This window comes from Argopecten irradians, chromosome 6, assembly GCF_041381155.1.
Source record: "Argopecten irradians isolate NY chromosome 6, Ai_NY, whole genome shotgun sequence".
In the NCBI taxonomy this organism is placed as follows: domain Eukaryota; kingdom Metazoa; phylum Mollusca; class Bivalvia; order Pectinida; family Pectinidae; genus Argopecten; species Argopecten irradians.
Window position 1 is genome coordinate 5333590 of NC_091139.1, and position 17646 is coordinate 5351235.

Consider the following 17646-nt stretch of genomic DNA (forward strand, 5'->3'; position numbering starts at 1 on the left):
AAGAATTATTGGAAGCCCTGTATTCTTTTTATATTTTAGCTATTTCAAGATTAATCACATGACCGTATATATCGTGCTCTACACAAACCGCTCGTGCTTAACGATTAGTCACGTGATGTCCAAAGGTTACAGTATCCATCATGGCGGCTATGTGGAAGATTGGAGCCGGTGTCTGGAATTCGCAAGCCAATTTGAGTGTGTATTATGACATATTCAACCGCTAATATTTGTCAAATGTACAGATGAAGCATTTTGTTCTTTTTTATGTAAATTTGTGTATTTTCGTTTTTGCGTCGTTCACATTGAAGTGTCACCCTTTCAAAGCTGCAGCATTTTGTCATTTTGACAGATAGTTAGCCTACTTCGTAGTTGCATCACTCAATGGCCTAGTTACATTGTTTTACTTGCTATCAAGATAATACTTACTGCGACTGTCATTTGAGCTTTCTAACATCGCCATATGTTTCAATAAATATATCCTCTACTGTAGACATGTAAACCCTGCATTGATCTGTTGACTAAAAATATTGTTATCTCATTTGTTCTGAAATTCACATTGATAAATGCAGAATATAGATACATGTCGGATATTTCAGGTCAGCGTTTACACCATATGGTGTTTTCTTTTTAAATTGTCAAAACAAGATGACATGACCACGATCTTCAACAGGTTTGGCAAATCGTTCCCTGTGTGTAATAGGAGAAGAGAAAATGTAGCGGCCAGACCGGGATTCGAACCTGGGACCTCAGAAAACTGGCCGAATGGTTTAACTAGTTGAACTATCTGGTCACTGATGATTGACTCAGTCGTTTCCAGTTGCACTAGTTGCACTCCTCCCTTCTTTTTCAAAGTCTTCATCCCCGAAGACCGGAGACCCTTATACTGGGTATTATAGTTGGGTGCCAGTTTTGTAAATTGTAACAGGAGAGGAGAAAATTCAAAATGTGGCGGCAAGACCAGGATTCAAACCCCAGATCTCTGAATGCTCTAATCGACTGAGTTTTCTCACTGCATTCATTGCTCTCCGTTGACTATGTATGTGGTGTATGGACATCAGTGCAAATATGGTTGAGTGAGATTTTACCAGAGTTTTATTTTTAACCCCATAGTAAGCAATTGAGGGGATTCAGTTGTGACTTTTGCTAAAAAAATATGATAAAGAAGTCATCAAGTTTTCATTTCACAGAATCCTGCATTTGGGTGACTTATTGATTACTTGAAGTGATACACTGTAACTGTTACTCAAATCTAACACTGTTGCTCATGAGGACTTGTACCCAATGTTTTCAAGATACAATAAGTATATGTAGGTTTATTTACTCAAGTTGTAGGTAGGCCTAGTAGATTACATGTTACTGTACTTAAAATAAGTTTTCCAGGCTTTGCAGATTCCCCAAAGTTGTCCAGGCTTTGCAGATTCCCCAAAGTTGTCCAGGCTTTGCAGATTCCCCATTTCCTGTAATGTAGCCTTTAATTTGGCCATCAGGAGCAGAACCTGCAGAATCATTGGTTGATATAGGAGGAGTTTGAAATTTTATTGATAAATTATAATCTTATTTTATCGACGGTATTAAATTTACTGTATGTAAACTACATAAAAATGTGTATTGAAAAATAACGTAATAACATGGGTGGTTTTTTTTAATTTTCAGATGGTTTGCGATGTATTGGTACATCAGTGGCTCAGTATGCTCCAGCCAACCCAAGTAAGTTTACAAACGTTCTTGTTTTGGCTGATTTTATGTATTTTCTTTGCCCATGTTCATGGTAAATACAGTTTAAAAGAACTAGATTGTCATTGATCAGTTAATGTTTCAGGGCAAGAAACTTATTTTGAAAACTTCTTGCCTGAATTTAAGATTTCACTCTAATTTTACCCATACAGGGTAATTTTCACTCTAATTTTACCCATACATGGTAATTTTCACTTGTCTTGGAGCATATTTTACTAGTCTTGGCCCATCGGAGCTGAGATATTTCTTGCCTGTGTTTACTGGTTACACCAAACATTCTTTAAGCTATTTTACTCTAATCAACTGATTTCATCCTTTACATGTTTTCCTTCACTAAATATTCCATTATTTGCTTCTAGAAAAGAAAACATTGGGTGGAAAACAAGGCCGGAACATAGTCCTTGTAGAAGGTGTAAGGACTCCATTTCTGATGTCGATGACATCGTATCAGAACTTGATGCCTCATGACTTGGCAAGAGCAGCTTTGTCGTAAGTCAACATTTTACAAATATCTGCCACATACAAATGTTTCAAATCACTTGGAGAAAATTAAAGATAGAGAATGATTCTTCATTTCATTTGAAGTAAAGATTTTCTGTAAATTTACATATCTTCATTCTTAAAATCATTCTGATCCAAAGCACATACATGTATGTATTGTTGATCCTCCTGAAGAAACTATAAATGTCTTCATTTTAATCTTTCAGAGTTACTTCCCTTTGTAATGTTTCACTGTCAGTTCCGATATTGTGAAATGAGCTCTGATAGATCAAAATGAGATACCCTCTTGTGGACCTTAATCCCTGATTCTATACATCTTCAGGTTCCATATCCTAGTAAAAACTATGGCAAAGAAGTTTGTAACTATTTGATAGTGTACTTAAGTACTGTGTAGTTTTTTGAAAAAATATGCAAAATGTTGCTCCTATTCTTTATATCATGACTTATAAATCTAATAATAAATCTTATGGTGATCAAAAAGTTAACACCCACTTGTTGATATATTTTCAGTGGTCTTATCAGGAAAACCAATATGGACAAAAGTAAGTCTTATTTTGTATTTAATGGATTGGGTTTTATATAGAGCTATATAAACTTACATCTCTTCAAAGACAAACAGCTAAAAAACACACTAAGACATAATATTGGTTGTTACTTTTGTATTAAGTTATAACCTTCAGGCATTATATTGAAGTAGGCAATACATTGACTTCCATTCATTTTCCTTTATTTTTAGCCCACCATCATCAGATGGTGGGCTATTCAAATCGCCTTTCGTCCGTGGTCCGTCGTCCGTCCGTCCGTCCTTCCGTCCGTCCGTCGTTAACAATTCTTGTTACCGCTAATTCTCAGAAAGTGCTGAAGGGATCTTTCTCAAATTTCATATGTAGGTTCCCCTAGGACTCTAGTTGTGCATATTGCATTTTGGGACCGATCGGTCAACAAGATGGCCGACAGGCGGCCATCTTGGATTTTGATAGTTAAAGTTTGTTACCGCTATTTCTCAAAAAGTGCTGAAGGGATCTTTCTCAAATTTTATGTACAGGTTTCCCTAGGACTCTAGTTGTGCATATTGCATTTTGGGACTGATCGGTCAACAAGATGGCCGACAGGCAGCCATCTTGGATTTTGATAGTTAAAGTTTGTTACCGCTATTTCTCAAAAAGTACTGAAGGGATCTTTCTCAAATTTCATATATAGGTTCCCCTAGGGCCCTAGTTGTGCATATTGCATTTTGGGACCGATCGGTCAACAAGATGGCCGACAGGCGGCCATCTTGGATTTTGATAGTTAAAGTTTGTTACCGCTATTTCTCAGAAAGTACTGAAGGGATCTTTCTCAAATTTCATATGTAGGTTCCCCTAGGACCCTTGTTGTGCATATTGCATTTTGGGACCAATCGGTCAACAAGATGGCCGACAGGTGGCCATCTTGGATTTTGATAGTTAAAGTTTGTTACCGCTATTTCTCAAAAAGTGCTGAAGGGATCTTTCTCAAATTTCATATACAGGTTCCCCTAGGACCCTAGTTGTGCATATTACATTTTGGGACCGATCGGTGAACAAGATGGCCGACAGGTGGCCATCTTGGATTTTGACAGTTAAAGTTTGTTACCGCTATTACTCAAAAAGTACTGAAGGGATCTTTCTCAAATTTCATATATAGGTTTCCCTAGGGCCCTAGTTGTGCATATTGCATTTTGGAACAGATCGGTCAACAAGATGGCTTGGATTTTGATAGTTAAAGTTTGTTACCGCTATTTCTCAAAAAGTACTGAAGGTATCGTTTACAAATTTCATATGAAGGTTCCCCAAGGACCCTAGTTGTGCATATTGTTAATTGGGACCGATCGGCCATATTGGATTTTGATTGTTAAAGTTTGTTACGGCTATTTCTCAGAAAGTACTGAAGGGATCTTTCTCAAATTTTATATGTCATGTGTTTGAAAAAGTTTGAAAAGCAGGGAAAAGACCCCTCTTTCCATTGTCAGACATAGATCTTTCTTTGGTGGGCGCCAAGATCCCTCTGGGATCTCTTGTTGATATGCATGTTGCTCAGGAAATATCTTGTAAATACGAAGGAGACTTGTGCCCTTTTCGGGACTCAAACTCATGATCCATGACATCCAATCACCTAGCCAAACATACCTGTAATACTTGATGCTCATTCTTGCAAAACATGAATTTTTTTCTCTCTTTTTCTTTTTCTTTTCTTTTTTAAATGTTGAAATATTTAAATTTCTTTCTGTAGGCATTGTAGATTACATCTTGTATGGAACTGTCATCCAGGAAGTGAAGACCAGCAATGTTGCTAGAGAGGTTAGTCTCAGAAATACATATGGAAAAAATATTTCTTTATTTGATAGTGAAAACTAATCAATAACCATTCCTTTACTCCAGTTACCGTAGTAAATCAGTTAAAACAACCAAATTACCCAAAACAACCAAATTACCCTTTCCAAACTATAACTCCAAAACCATTATCAAGTGATTATTGCGTTGAATACTTTAATCAAAGTGCAATGAATACTACAAAGAAATTAACCTCTTGTAAAATGTCAAAATACTTTGTTATTACAGTAATGGGTTTGAGCATAGTAAATTATTTTCTGCTTCTGGCCTTAACTGCTTATATAAGGCTGTATTAAGATTTGTGTAAAATTTTGAATGTCTTTCTGTCTAATACTAGTAATAGTAGTACATATGTACAGAACAGTAAAATGAAATATTTTCTGTAGGCTGCCCTCGGTGCTGGATTCCCCGATACCATCCCAGCCCACACAGTCACGCAAGCCTGCATCTCTTCCAATCAAGCCATCACCACTGGTAAGTTCACTTGCAAACACAAGAATATCGCAGGGAAGTCTTAATTAATGGGCAAGGATTCTCTAAAGTAAAGGTAGTTCTAAGTATGTATTTGATTTAGGACATACCACATTCTTATAGAACACAATTACACTCTTCACTCACAATATTTGACATACTTTAAAAAGCAAAAATATGTTAAGGATCTTCTCTTTTGTTAGGCAATATCAATTTTTCTTTCGTATTAGTAAAACTTTAAAAAAAAATTCAGAAATATGATGTTTGTTGGATGTTTTCTGCAGTGATGTATAAGGTATCATGTAAAATGGACATCTGTATGTAATCATTTGTCTGTCATTGATACTGGGCTTGTATTGATTTACTGGATGTCTTACCTACAGGTATGGGACTGATTGCGTCTGGATCTTGTGATGCTGTGGTAGCTGGTGGAGTGGAGTTTATGTCCGATGTACCAATCAGGCACAGTCGTAAAATGAGGAAATTGATGTTGCAACTGAACAAATCCAAGAATAAGGCTGGCATTATCATGAAAATGTTGTCACCATCAGCTCTCACACCAGAGGTAAGTTCAAAATTATGTTGATCAGATTATCTGATATTCTACTCAAATTTGTGAATGCTTCTTAATAATAGATAATGCTGTTAATTAATAAAACCAAAATCTAGTACAAAGTTTATAACATTTAAACTTTAAATGTAAATATGATTATTAGATTAGGCATTATATTTTTTGTTCAGATTTGCTACACAAGTTGGTGAATTTCTGTTTACATGATGCTGTTTATTCAATATCAGCTTAGATACAAACAGAATTCTGTATACCGTTATATTGTCATCTTATGACTAAGATAGGGGTTTGTACTTGCCAGAAGATACTTGATTGATATAAGATTAGATGTCAGTGTTGTTTGTCTCCAGTTACCAGCTGTGGCTGAGTTCTCTACCAACGAGACAATGGGTCACTCTGCAGATCGCTTGTGTGCAGCCTTTCAGATCAGTCGACTAGAACAGGTAAACAGCAATGATATTCTACAGCTATTGTCAAAAACAATAGGTCTCAAAGTGACTCAATCCTAGAAACCATAGCATATGTTTCCTTTCAAAAATCTGAGTCCTTTCTAAAATCTATGTGTCGTTTCAAAAATCTTAAGTGTTTCAAAAATCTGTAAGTATGGGACTCTGGATCTGCACATAGATTTATCGCTGAAACAGTACATGATATTTGTAATTATACAATTATAATTTAATACTTTTATCATTTTTTTTCGAAAACATGATTAGACATGCATGTATTGTTCATACAAGCTTTTTACAATAAAATTTTTCGAGAATGACTAATGTAACAGAAATTTTTCTTCTGTAATATAAACTTGAGTTTGTGTACACATTCCATCTATATTACAATCATCTTTTTTAGGACGAGTTTGCTCTGAGATCCCATACATTTGCACAAGAGGCGACAGACAAGGGCCTTCTCTCGGATGTTATTAGTTACAAAGTACCGGGCGTCGCTGAACCAGTCACCAAAGACAATGGTATCAGACCTTCCTCTATGGAGAAACTTGGAAAACTAAAGCCAGCCTTCATAAAGCCACATGGCACAATCACTGCAGCCAATGCATCATTTCTGGTGAGGGGATACAAAATAATATTTCTCTGTATAAATTATGATTTTTATATAACCATCAAATTATATCAAGTTTCATCATGTCCCTGATGTTGCCATTCATGATTGATGTCTTTCATTCATATTTTTTTTTCAAATGTTTCAATAATAATTCAAGAATATATAATAGAACTTTCACTCCTGAGATTTCAAAGAGAAGTTATAATTCACAATACAATAGGAGATGGCAGGAATACTAATTTTTTGCTATAATCATTTTCTTCATCCTTATCAAATATGGAATAATAATTCAAGAACATATAATAGAACTTTAACTCCTGAGACTTCAAAGAGAAGTTTTTCCTCATCCTTATCAAAGTAACTTTTGGATTTTTTCAGACTGATGGAGCATCAGCATGTCTGATTATGGAAGAAGAAAAAGCCCTGGCCCTTGGGTTCAAACCCAAAGCCTATCTGAGGGACTATCTGTACGTTTCTCAGGATCCTAAGGACCAGTTACTGTTAGGGTGAGTACTGGTAATGATCATATCAGTCGTAAATGTTAAAGTGAAAATAAAATAAACCTGTCAAAACCTGTACATTTAGATATTTAGTTTACAGGTAAAATCTTGCACATATATGTTAACATTTGAGGTCTCTATGAAACATCTTTATTGTTTTCATTCTACATGGTTAAAAGTGAGACTAACTCCTCAGCACATATATGTTTAATTGTTACATTTTTGTTAGAATTTCTTTTGATTTTGAAGATACATGTATATGGTATCTCTAGTTCACCTATAAGTTATAAATGTTCTTTATCAAAGTAGATAGCTTTACTTTAAGAATCCAATACAAATGTTCAAATTTTTGAAGTTATGTTGTTTCAACACCTTTTCCCATTAATATTGTAATATGACTCATCAAAACAATTATTGTGAAATATAATGAGTATTTGCATCATTTTAATTTAATTGCAAGTGCATTGAAATTCTTTTTGTATTTTCTCAGACCAGCATACGCAACCCCTAAAATCCTTGAGAAAGCTGGACTCACCATGGCGGACATCAGCGTCTTTGAGTACCATGAAGCTTTTGCTGTGAGTACCTTTTTAGAAACAAAGATAAGATAATTAATTTTGAAAGTCTCAGCACAATGTTTTTGAACCCAAGAATGTTAATAAGATAAAATGCTGTTGAGGATAACTGAGGTTTATATATTGTAAGTGTTGATAAGATAGTGTTCAGCCAATTAATTTTGCGGAGACCGAGTTGATATTCTCGTGGTGTCTTGGGATGTTGCAATGGTCAAGAAAATTTTAGAGAAATGGTTGATACACTTATATAATCACTAACAATTTGACCCACAAAAATAACCGCCTATATGGTAAATTACACTGATACGTACTAACCCTTTTTAATTTCCAACCCAACTTTGAGATAACAAGGGTGAGCTGTATTTGATATGAAATGTCGCCATTTTGCAGGGCCAGATCCTGGCAAACTTAAAGGCCTTGGACTCTGATTGGTTTGCAAAGAACCACATGGGAAGAAGTGAGAAGGTAACTTTTTCATACAATGTCTGTTTGTTGAGTGAATAAATCATTACACAACTTTCGTTTCTTTTGAAATATTTAAACTACAAAAAAAGGTCTATAAAACCATGTTGGCTATAAGAAACATCTTCATTTATTTTCTGTTATTGGTAGTTTGAAATGTTTTTTAAACTACATGTATAAAAAAAGAAAAAGATTTTTTTTCATTTGAAACCTAGCTTGTAGTGTATTCCTTTAGGATGTATTTAATTAATATCTAAAGACCATATTGACAATTCAGCGATTCTTTCCTTTCGTTGCCTTAGTTTGGAGCCATACCCATGGACAAGTTTAACCTCTGGGGCGGATCGCTGTCACTTGGACATCCATTTGGTGCCACTGGGGTGCGACTGGTAACTACTGCAGCTCACCGTCTTGCCAAGGAAGATGGACAGTTTGGACTTGTGGCAGCTTGCGCTGCTGGGGGCATTGTAAGTAAATCATCACTACCTAAAATCAGAAACTCTGCTCTTTATAATAAAAATTATTCAATACATTGCGGCCGAGAGGTTAAGATATATCAACATATTACCGCAAGCCCTCCACCTCTGGGTTGCAAGTTTGAATCACATGTGGGGCAGTTCCCAGGTTCTGACGGCTGGTTTATAGTTTTACTCCAGCTTTCTCCACCATCTAAACATGGCACATCCTATTAAGTTATTCTCGCTGCTAATCAAACCAGTTATTATTCTGTATTGATTATGAAATTATTTTCCATAGTTGGTAGACTAAAACTATGGCACATCATAGGTGATTTCAGTTTGATACTAATACCATAACATCTTGTTTTGTATTTTAAAGGGCCATGCTATGCTTGTGGAGAGATACCCTTCAACGTGATGGAAATAAGAATTAAGTCAGATCTGTAACCAAAATCATCAGGAGTGATTTTCCTTTCGTGGACATAAAACATGCAGAATGAAGTGTCGTAAAGGGTGATTGTGGCCCTGTGTGAAGTGCTCATTACTCTACAGATATCAGATTATTGTGGGTCATTACAAGGGCCAATAAAATTGTTGTGATTGGAGACAAATCAGTGATATTGAGGCTGCGAACAAACACTCTGATCAGCGGGGACAATGTTATTCATAAAGTGTGTTCCACTAAGTAATATAATTACAAACGTGGAATCAATCTCATTTTTCATTTCAACTGTGATACATCACATTTGTAAATAATTATTTATATTAAAATTGTGAGAATGTGAACAGAAGAATGAGTTGTATGTTTATCAGTATTACTTTTCACCTTCCTTTGATACCAAAATTGTTTACCAGCATGCTATAGGCCCTGGGCTTGTAATTACCCTATACCTGTCTAATGGATATATAGCAGCATACAAAATTTCAGCAATGTATTCTCCTGTTATATCTCTATTTTACTTGCCCAAGTTTCATAATTTCTGGTAAAGTATTGAAATCTCACCAATAATAGGTCATCAAATTGGATTTTGTTGGTCGAAATTATTATTGCTTGTGCAACTTTTGTAAACCGGATGTCACAACGACCAACATATTTGGCGGAGGTTTTCGCATTATGAAGGAAAATGTCATGAAATAACGCCAAAACAGTGATCTTGGTTTTGACTGTTATACAGTACTGTATAGCCCCAGTTCGTCTTTCATACAAATATATGTTGTATAACAGATTCTACAAGGGGAAATAAGGGGAGAATGGAAACAGAAAAGATTCCATGTAACAGCATCTTTCATTTTTCTGAGAGATTGGTTTGCACAATTTTGATTCAGAGACCAATGGCAAAAACTGTTTTCCAGGACAACTGAATGGTTATTGATTAACAGATATTCAGAATCAAATAAATACAAACAAAGGTATCAATATACATACTTGGATTTATTACGTCTTCTTAAATATACATCTGTATGTGATCTGTTGACTCACTTTCACACCGATTGTATGAATGAATGATAAATATGAGTGAATACTGATTCATGAATATCGAATGACTGAAAATAAAAAAAGCAAAACATTTTGGATTTACGGTTTAGAAAAAAAAAAATGTTGATCTACCACATAAATGTTTCTAAACTTAAGTACTCCTTTTTACAGTACCCTAAGCCTTTCTGCTCATCAGTTAGTATTGAAACCATATCGGTATTCATCTTGGTACATTTTCACATGTCAGCTGGACTACACAACATTATTGATTAGTTCAGTCGTCCTATATCTAGGATTATCCTGTGTCTAAATTATTCTGCCATTCTATCGTCTTTTTACATAAGCTTTGGAGTTGATGAACGTCACAATCAGGATATCCACAATTGATGAACAGATCAAAATTTAAACTGTTATAGCATCAAGACTTTGATTTTATACATATAATGCATACACATCCATGAAAAAGTCTTAATAATTCATACAATGGTAATAATAAATAAGTATTGTTTATTCACGGTTAAATCAGAAAGGGTTATTATGTATTCTTGTTATTATTTTTCTATGTTCAGCTATAAAATACAACAATAGTACATTGTACTATCATGTAGATTAAAAAAGGCCATCCCTTTCATATGCAGTTTGATACTGCGTCAGGCCATAATAATTTCTTGCAGTTTATAAAGGGACAGAGTTCTGACTTTCATTGACTTGAGACCATAGAACAACAAAATAATTCAAGACTAGTGATGCGGGTACCAAAGTACGGATAAAGTGAAATGCTTGGTTGGGACCTGCAAATATTCCTTCAAATTAAACAGCGCCTTGAGTTAGGTATATAAGTTTGAGATTATGAGGTACATTGTAGATACACAAAATGTTCAAATGAAGTTATGTCCATACATCTGGATAAACTGGTATGGATAATGTCATCACAGGATGTAACTCAACTGGCACAATTTATGAGATCGTAGAATAGTTTCTTAATATAACAATTGACATCAATTTCTTTGAAATAATAATTCCTGAGATCACATTTAATTTTAACTGGGGGATTGTTACCAGATTTGACTCTATGAGAAGTTTACAAATAAATAATAATCGGACTACATTTTATGACAACACTAGTAAATATACTATACTGAGCAGGGCAAACAATGTCTTCAGTTGGGTTGAGTTTATTTTCTCTTTCAAAGTTCTTTAGTACTTGTAACGGATAAGTTCCATTAAACAAAGTTCTGCAGAAGTAGTTAAGGATATTCCATTAAAATATTCACATGATTGTAGGAAATAAACCACTGCTTTCCATTTTTTCGTTTCCTCGAATAATTTTCAGTAAGTTTTAAAAATAATTCCATAGATGGCATATCTAAACATCTAGTGTCTTTGGAGGGTTGGATGTTTTACCTGTAATGGAATAGCTGTTACACCAATACAGACTTCCACTGGTAAAATGAAAACAATGTAAATTATTATGATACAACAGGAAATAATGCAAATTGCTGTAAATAATTAACAAGAATCAGGTATTAAATATTATCGGACAAAATATATCTAACAATTTCATTTTGAACATTTCAATGTTAAACTTGTGTTTTTACTACGATTTGTATCAATAAGATATCAGCATCTTATCAAAGAGAGAATAGGACTGGTAAAACCGACCAGATGATTAGTTTGTCTTTAATGTAAAGTTTGAAAAAAGAGAAATATAATAAATACCACAAATATTAATCATAAATAACATTAATATGATCTAGGGTGACATTAAAAAATATAACAGTTAACATTATTTCCGGTCTAGAAATAAATCAAAATTCTCTTTATTGGATTTGAAATGAATGTCAGAGAAGTTATTGTACATTTCAAGAGATTTTATTCACTTTATCAATTTCTTATGTAACTTTTTATCATCAATGATTTATCTTAATACAAATGTAGTTTTAAACTATAATCTGAGAGATCGGAGATTACAAGTAAATTGTCCCATTTTCACCAAACGACCTTCAAAATTTGATTTATATCTACCGTAAATTATTCAATTATAAAATGCTGATATGGGTGTTTAATCAGAAATAAGTTACAATTATATACATTAACAGTGATTCATATGTACAGAGTATAAAGGGTTCACAGACATAAGTTTCAAAATAAACATGACTGCTGGTCCCAGTTTTATAAACATTTCTTAATTCTCCATGGAATGCATTACAGAAGGAAGACTCCTTAAAATTTTTCTTTCTAACTCCTATAATGCTCTCCTATGGGGTATTTTAAGTTAAGGAATTCCTTAAAGCTAAGGAAAGTTCATGAAACTGGACCCTGGTCCCAAACAATAAACATCAAACATGAATGACCGTGTAGACACGAAACATGCTATTAAAAATTTGTAACCAATGTATAAAACAACAGAAAAAGGGGCGCAATACATTAATAGCACAAGTAAGGCATTTGTTTTAAATAGATAGTATTCAGTGATTAATTCTCTTTACCGTAATTTCTCTAGTTTTCTTCCATAAATATATACACACAAACAAGGTAATGAAAGTACCAGATTGACATGCATTATTCTCCCTCACAAACATGCAATGAATTTTTTTTATACCAATCTATACATAATTTCCCCATTCATTCTCTCACTCTAACAGACAATGAAATTTTTTGATACCAATCAATATACATTATTTTCCCATTCACACAATGCAATGAAATTAATAAATATACATTATTTTCCTCACTTACATAAGCAATGAATTTCAACATCTATATATACATGTACATTATTTCCCCATTCATACAATGCAATGAAATTACCAATGAATATAGACTTGTGTTCCCAATTATACACGCTTTGAAATTACCAATGAAAGTTCCACTTGCACAATGATAATTGTTCCATATTATTACACACAATTTCCCACAAATAATACCAAATCCAACAACATTAAACAAAGAATTCATTTTTAGCTTATGTAGCAAGTAACTGAGCAATTGTGCAGCGAATACTTGTGGAAAGTTGTAATCAAAATGGACTAAAAAGACAAAGTATCAGTAATAACAATACAAAACATGGTAACTAGACAGCAAAAATTTATCATTGCTGTATTTCTTTTTTATTTTTTTTTGCACCAAATTGATCATTTTGGAGCTATCTTATTAAAACCACAAGAATTAAATTAAATAATTTAATACATGGTACTCAACAAAACGTAGAAAATCCTGAATCGAAGGAATATTATTTCCCCACAATTTTGCTGTATTTTAGTTTAAAGTGATTTAAATATATATACAGATTTTCATTGTTTGCCGTCCTATCTCCAATAAATTACATGGATAACATTGAAGTTACAAATGGATACAAAATATTTCATCCTCAGCATTTTTAATTTTATATCAGTGATGTATTTTTTTTGCCCTGAGCATAATTTCTAAGTATCTGGATTTTATCTTGATTGTCTTTGATAAATTGTATTGTGAATGAATCAATCTCCTTAGAATGAAACTAAATAAATTTCAACATACACTTATACCGTGCAATGAATTATCAGATACATTATCATTCACACATACCTTGAAATCTCTTTCAAACATGAGTTATTGAAAATATAATCTTTCTTAAAATGAACATGTTCGCATCCTTCAAAATAACAACACTCACAATAGTTTCTCCGATATTGGCAGTGATTTAGCTACATTCGTATATGAAAACCTTTTGTGATATTGTTTGAACTATCAGACATTTCTATTATCATTTGAAATATGGTTAGTTCTTTGTGATTATATACATGTATTTGCAGCAATAAATATCCTGCTTGTACAATAATTGACAAACCTTTTTAATCCTTTTGATACATTGATCAAATTATTCTTATCAAAAATGATGAACATAATTATTTAATTTTAAATCTTTTTCCTTTTTAATACAAAACTGGTGAATATGCACTCAATTTGACAAATTTCATTCAATTTTGTTGCATTAATTAGACAATTATAATTAATGAAAGAAAATTAAAAATCCTAACCCTTTTTAAACTAGGCCCAGATGTTTTGACTAAGGGAAGTATATTTATGCCTCACACATCACTGTTCCAATAAAACAAAACATATGAACAATGGTAAAGTTGATCAAAGTATTATGATCATCAAAATGAAAGACTGTTTGCTGAATAATTCCCTGCAGAATAGGTTGTCACTGCTGGAAGATGTCACACAGTTCCAGTGGAATTGCTCGCCATGAATTGGCCAAAACGTTTTACACAGTCTTCTAGTTTCTGAAAAATGTAAATATCATTTAATCATGAAGTGTTTTTAATATTGTTTTCGACCCAATAAGCGCCCAGGGCGATTAAAAAAAAAGAAATTGAAAAAGTGCTAATAAGACGAAATTATTGCAAAACTATACAGTTTTTAGTCTTTCTTTATGCCAAGGCCTCAAAAATGGGGAGGGGCGCTTATTGGGTCGAATATGGTATAATATACATATTCTTTTCCCTGTATTCAAGTTTTTTCTGCAAATCCGCAGTAGCACCATTCTGGGGCTCAAAGTTAATGAAGTATAACAAACAGTAAATTCTAAGGTAATCCTCATCTGTATGCTATCAAATGATAACACTTTAAAGATGCTCCACCGCCGACAGAGCACAAATGATATTCATCATTTGAACAATGAATGGTGTTTAATCGTGTATATATATGCCAAATTAACACAAAAAATAACATAAAATAATTCATTTCACCTTTGGTGCATGGGGAACCATTACTTCATTCAATATGGGATATAGTGCAACAGAATTTTTTCGGGATGCAATTAATTATTTTTCATATTTCTAACTAGAAGTAAAATTAGAAGCTCAAACTTTTCAATGGTGGTAATGGTGTAAAGTAAGTAATTTTTGTAACTTAAGAAAAATACTAAATCGTCTTCTCCTGTTTTTGATGTTGAAAAAAATAACATTTGTCAGCGGTGGAGCATCTTTAAATAATGGTATTTTATAATGACCATGGATAAAACCCTTTGCTTTGGATATGATATTAGATCGGTGTTTAGATCAAATACTTAATAACAAACATTATCATCTGACAATGATTGTTCTCTTCAATTCAATAACATTAAACGTCTTAAAACAGAAAATTGACACTTTTGACAGGGTCAATGACGAGTGTATACAAACCTCGGTCATCACAGTCTTGTCAAAATCTTCTCGGTAGTGATATATACACTGGCTCAGCATACTGTACAATTTTTCTAGCTTCTCTATATCATAGTCAGTTGTGATCTGGACGAGGGTTTCCAGCAGAAATGCCAGTCTATCCTCGTCAATGATCACCGGCTGGCTGGGAGCCTCCAGAATAGCTAGCGCTCTCTCCTGTTCCTTTGTCTGAAGTCGAGAACGTGTCATCCTTATAGCTGGTGATGGTTCTGAGATTGAAAATAAAATTTCATTATATAGAGTCAAAAATATAAAATTTTCACAATGAATGTAGCCATATTAAACAATGAAAAATGATCTATTGAAAACACTAGAGATTACAATTTATAAATATTTGTATGTTCTTTTTCATGTAACACTAATTAATTTTTCTTTGTTTTCATACCAAATCTGGCTTTCTGATTGGCCAATTTTTTTTTGCATACCACTATGAAAAAAAATCCGAGAATGGCGCGTTATCGTGACGTCACAATAGAGACATTGATGTTTACAACAAATTCAAGGTTATAATGTTGTAATTTTCATTCCCCTTCAAAGTTTCTATGATATATTAGTAATATGTTTAAGTAATTATGGCTGTCCCCAGCGGTTTGTTATAACCATATGTGACTGAACATCAAAGTAGACATCACATCACTACCTTTATTTTCCTGTTCCGCAGCTTTTGGAGATTCCATGTGATCTTCATTGTCTTTCTCCTTGACAGGCACATGAACAATTGCTTCAGTTGTTACCTATACATAAAATTTATCATGAAAAGATGATAAAGCAAAGGCTTTAAACATTACTTCTTTAACTGACAAACTCCTGTTGTAACAAAATTCTTAGAGCAATGATTTGTTACTAATTACCAGTATTCAATATTATTTTGATCAATGACTCAATGATATCAATACGAATCCATTCTGAAATACATATTAATTTCATTAACACTATTCCTTTTCTCAAAACAAATTTACAGTTAACAAACTGCCTATGAAAGATTTTGGCTATTTAATTTATTGCTTAATGAAGACTTTAGAGTAAATTAAATCAATTACTAAATGAAAATATATAAAACTGTGACGGCACCTGGTCCCAGCATGATCAACATTACCAAAATTCTTCAGCTTTAAATTCCCCATTGAAAGCCATCAGAAAAATTAATAGGACAAATCTGAAGTTAAGGAGATTTCCTTTACCTCAGTAATACTTTCCGATGGAGAATTTAAAGAAAAGAATTAAAACTTGGCCCTGGTATGTCAGAGACATGTACTAACCTTTCCCCTGAGTTGTTTAGCCTGATCAACACTATCCAACGAATCTCCGTTACTGTCCACTGAACTGCCCACACCACTGTCCACTTCTCCATTCACACACACTAGATTGTCTTTGGTAATTGTGTCCTTGCTCGGTGTCACATGTTCTCCAGTGGAAGCTGTTGAAGAGGTATTTGTTTTGTCCTTGGAGGTTTGTCCCTGAGATTCTGTTTCACAGTCTTTAGATGAATTTTGTAAACTGTTTGATTGTTCTACTTCATCATGTCCTTCACTACTCCGTGTTCCCACCCTTTTCTTGAACACTGGTGAGTTTTTAACATCTCCATGTGAAATATCCATTTTTGACTCTGATATATCATCATCGGAGACTATCCGAGGACTAGCTTTAGGTATACCGGGTGAGTGTTTGAGGGAATCACTATCTCTAGCCCTTGGAGAGTGGGTTCTCCTTCTGGTAATGGGAGACAACTGTCCTCTCTCCCTTGGCGACATATCACACCGTGGAGACATACTGGTCTGATGTTTAGGTGAGAGGTCTCTTTGTGATACAGGTGTTATGTGTAATTCCTCTGTCACATCTATATGAATACTGTCATTTTCCTCACACACAACAACTTCCTCTTCTTCCTCTCCTTCTGTATTCATCACATTCTCGTAGGTAATTCTCCTTTTCCGCTTGCGGCGTTTTGTGTAACTGCGATCTATTCTTTTACTATAACTACTTTTGTGTGAAGGTGGAGATGTAAATCGAATGGGTTTCTTTACAGTTGAAAGTGACTTAGCTGGTAAGACTTTTGGGCTTTCTTGGTCATTTTTTACTGGAGATTTTCTCTTTTCAACTCGCCACTGTGCCTCAACCATTTCCAGATCAACGGATGACTCCACGTCTAGACCACGAGCCCGGCGACTAACTCGATGGCCACTTGACATAGGTGTGACTTGACTAGAGGAGGTAGGTGTTTGGGAATTCTTTGGCAATGTATGGCAGAACTGAGGGGCAGAATCTGTTGGATTTATACCT

The 17646-nt window shown here is 34.0% G+C and overlaps 2 protein-coding genes across 2 annotated transcripts in view; one reads left to right on the top strand and one right to left on the bottom strand.

The window, feature by feature from the left end:
• The window catches only part of LOC138326162 (ATPase family AAA domain-containing protein 2-like), a 51853-nt gene that overhangs the window by 13923 nt on the left and 20284 nt on the right, over window positions 1-17646 (bottom strand). The window contains exons 21-24 of the mRNA XM_069272290.1: window positions 16626-17644; window positions 16007-16100; window positions 15328-15575; window positions 7723-7773 (exon numbers count right to left, since the gene is read on the bottom strand). Coding sequence (XP_069128391.1) covers window positions 7723-7773; window positions 15328-15575; window positions 16007-16100; window positions 16626-17644 — 1412 coding nt within the window. The remainder of the gene's footprint in view (window positions 1-7722; window positions 7774-15327; window positions 15576-16006; window positions 16101-16625; window positions 17645-17646) is intronic.
• On the top strand, window positions 69-9476 carry LOC138324778 (trifunctional enzyme subunit beta, mitochondrial-like). The gene is made up of 14 exons (XM_069269917.1): window positions 69-195; window positions 1654-1707; window positions 2094-2223; window positions 2746-2777; window positions 4486-4553; window positions 4973-5060; window positions 5441-5622; window positions 5979-6071; window positions 6478-6690; window positions 7066-7193; window positions 7678-7765; window positions 8153-8227; window positions 8527-8691; window positions 9062-9476. Exons 1-14 carry the CDS (start codon window positions 141-143, stop codon window positions 9098-9100), a joined length of 1410 nt encoding a protein of 469 aa, XP_069126018.1. The 5' UTR covers window positions 69-140; the 3' UTR covers window positions 9101-9476.